General features: G+C 27.6%; 1 protein-coding gene across 1 annotated transcript; it reads right to left on the bottom strand.

The window, feature by feature from the left end:
* Positions 1-99: 99 nt before the first annotated feature.
* On the bottom strand, positions 100-2,068 carry LOC114944698 (uncharacterized; the record flags this gene model as incomplete). The annotated part of the gene is made up of 5 exons (XM_085489031.1): positions 944-2,068; positions 681-884; positions 340-600; positions 223-276; positions 100-159 (listed from the first exon to the last, which is right to left on the bottom strand). Coding segments are annotated over exons 2-5 (568 nt in total), but the record flags the coding sequence as incomplete, so codon positions are not given.
* Between the last annotated feature and the right edge of the window lie 1,178 nt (positions 2,069-3,246).

Below are 3,246 nucleotides of genomic sequence, written 5' to 3'. Positions count from 1 at the left end.
AAATTGTGTGTGTGGACAATGATAATTATAATGATAAAGTTGTGTGAATCCAGAATTAGAATTAGTATAATAGAAAATATTTAATAGATATCACAATACCTTTAGAAACGTCTTGAGACTTAACGATATTTGGAATTACTTCTTTTGAAGTACAAGGCACTAAAAAAAAAATATCGATGAAGATTGTACAAAAAAATAGGAGTATTTATTATTAATACTAACTTGAATCAGGTTGAATATTAGCCAAATTTTTGGAGGCTGCTGTCATAGAATTTTCTTAAAATAAAACGAAAAATTTCAGTCAATTCGTGAATAAAAATTTATACATATGTCATTTACCTTTGGTGGTCTTCTTTAAAATTGGAACGTTTATTTCATTATCTGTATCGCTTTCGTCACTTTCTTCGCTTTCTTCGCTGTCTTTATGTATATTACTCTTTCTTTTAGTAAAAGTATTGACAGTAATCGGTCTTGATTCTGAATCTGAACCAGATGTAAATCTTTTTCTTTTAATTTTCCTTTTACTTCCTTCATTTTCCGATGCTAAATCAGAAGTTTCTTCAGCTTGAGCTGCTTTATTTTTTGCAACATTCAGATCTCCTAAAATTTTTGTTATGATATTGTTATACAAAAAATCTAATTTTTTTCAAATATCTACTATATAATTCAATAATACTTACCATATAATTCACCAATTAACCTTGATTGATGAAGATCCCAATCATGACCAGGTGGGACGCAATTTTTTATCAAATTTTTTAATTTTAATCCACTACATGGCGGCCAAAAACATCCATTAATGTCCTTTACCCAAAGTGCCGGTACGGCTTCTACTGTATTGTCTTTAATGAAATGCACTACCCTCCAACTCATTGCCGTGATATCTGGAATAAAAATATATTAAAACAAACTCACTAAATAATTAAAATCATGTTTTACTTACATTTAAAATACTGATGTAAATTATAGAATTGTAAAGGTTAATAATAACAATTAATAACAATTAATAACAATTCTAATGAAGAAGTGGATAAAATATGAAGCCTTCTTCTTGAATAAAGGCTATCATCTTATTTTTTATATCTTCTACGCTTCGTATACAATATTCACTCAAATTATTTGCAATATATATGTCAAAAGTACTTGAGTCACAAGGATAATCAAATAAATTATTTGTTTCGAGAAATATTTTTCCATACACATAAGTAGTTTTCCTTACTAAAATATTTTCTATTTTCATGATATGTCCACTTGTTAAATAACAAAATGAGTCGGCAAGGTTTTCAATATTGAAACTAAATTTTCCAAAGATTAATTTTTTAAATTGAGTATAACTTTGATTAGGAACTGGACCTTTAACATGTTCTCGCTCACACAGCCTTTTTTTATTGACTTCTATGGAATCTAGCTCTTGTTCTAATTCTTTTATCCGTGATACAATTTGTTGTAACGGTTTTTCATGTTTTCTAAGTAAATTCTTCAAAGTTTGAAGGAAATTTTCGAATGGAAATGCGCTATATTTATTGAAATTTCCAAACGTTTGTATGTCATCATATGTATGAATTAAACCATGTATATTATGAGATATATTTTCTTTTCCATATAATTTACCAAAATTTTTAACAAAACATTTAAGTAATGCATGTGCATAATCTGCATATTTCTGGATATATTCATCATTCGAAAAAATTGTCACAGCAATGTGTAGGCAAAGAAAATTTATATATCTGTCATTTTCAATATTTCCTTTTAAGACAACTGATCCTGCATATAACAAAAAGTATCTTAATTCAGTTGCCTTCCATCTCTTGATTTCACCCAAAGAACGTGGTTTTCGAGCAAATTCATTTGGTGTATTTTTAACTATTAATAATAATTGCCTATCAATCTTATTAATTTTTTCAGATTTTATTTTTATTTGTGGCTTTCCAAAAATCCACATCATCAACAATTTTTTCATGACACCTAAGCAAATGAGATGCATATATTCCAATGGCACGTGAGAAACCATATCAATTCCTGGAATTGTTTCTATACAAGAAGTATCAGAATGATGTTGAATCTGACTTTTATTTTGAAAATTTTGACCTGTTTTTTTTGTACAATTAATTTTAGGAAAACAAATTCGCCCTTTCAAGTATGTTCCTTTTTGAAAACATTTTGTGCAAGAATAAAAACCTGTATGGCCTTTTATGTAACAAATAAACGATTTAGCAGGAGCATCGCAAATAAATCCTTTAATTTTAAATTGTTTTATACTTCCATTAATATTGATACTGTTTACTGTTAGATCTATTGCTTCATTGACAAATTGCAATAAGAATTCATTAGCATTTGCTGGCTTTCCATAGCCATGATAAATTCCTACAGCAGCTACCTTTGTAGGATTTGAATATAAACTACATAATATTGGATATATCTGGCTACTTGAACTTTTGCTCAAAGGTAGACCATCGATATTTATCAATACTTCGATTATGTTTGAATTGTTATCTTTGTAAAGTGTTCTTATTGCTTCAGAAAGGCCAAAATGATAATATATTCCTGGTTCTATTTTTTGAATTTCTAAAGACCTAGGAGTAGATAAAAGAGTTCTAGCATCTAAAGGCAAATTATTTGAATCAATGTCACTTGTTTTTAGTAATATTAAAAGATCAGAAAGAGCTGAATGATTAATTTTGTGTTTCAGTGCCCAGTATTTTAAATTACTTTCAAAAGATAAACTTGAGATTGAAGCAGTATTTTTTTCATTTATTAATTGCTTATTGCATGGATCGATAACATCATTTACAGAATACGAATCATCCTCTGGTATGTCTCTGCCCAACTGTTCTTCAACATTTTCTTCAATAATATTATTAAATTGTGATAGTGGCACAGTTTCAATAATGTCTTTACTAATTATATCATTATTTATTCTCTCTTCAGTTATTTGAGAAACTAAAGATAAATTTTTAGATAATTCTGTATTTATTCTTTTATAAAAAGCAGATCGAGATCTCTTTGGCATGATTACGTTAGAATAAAAGGTAATGACTAATAAAAGCTTTTAGCGAATACTATATATCTAATGAATATTTTTTAATGAAAAGATGTATGAGAAAGCGAGTAGTATTATGATGAAAATTAAATTTCACATTAACCTATAAACAAGAAAAATACACATTATCTGAATAAAAATAAATACAAGATTCTGACTATTGAAGTCTTGATTTCTTTGCAATAGTTTTAATAAATCCAATACAT

The sequence above is a fragment of the Nylanderia fulva genome, unplaced genomic scaffold, assembly GCF_048542155.1.
Source record: "Nylanderia fulva isolate GAGA-0341 unplaced genomic scaffold, ASM4854215v1 Scaffold775, whole genome shotgun sequence".
NCBI lineage: Eukaryota > Metazoa > Arthropoda > Insecta > Hymenoptera > Formicidae > Nylanderia > Nylanderia fulva.
Note: the sequence above shows the minus strand (reverse complement) of the source record. Positions and strands in the feature narration are given on the sequence as shown.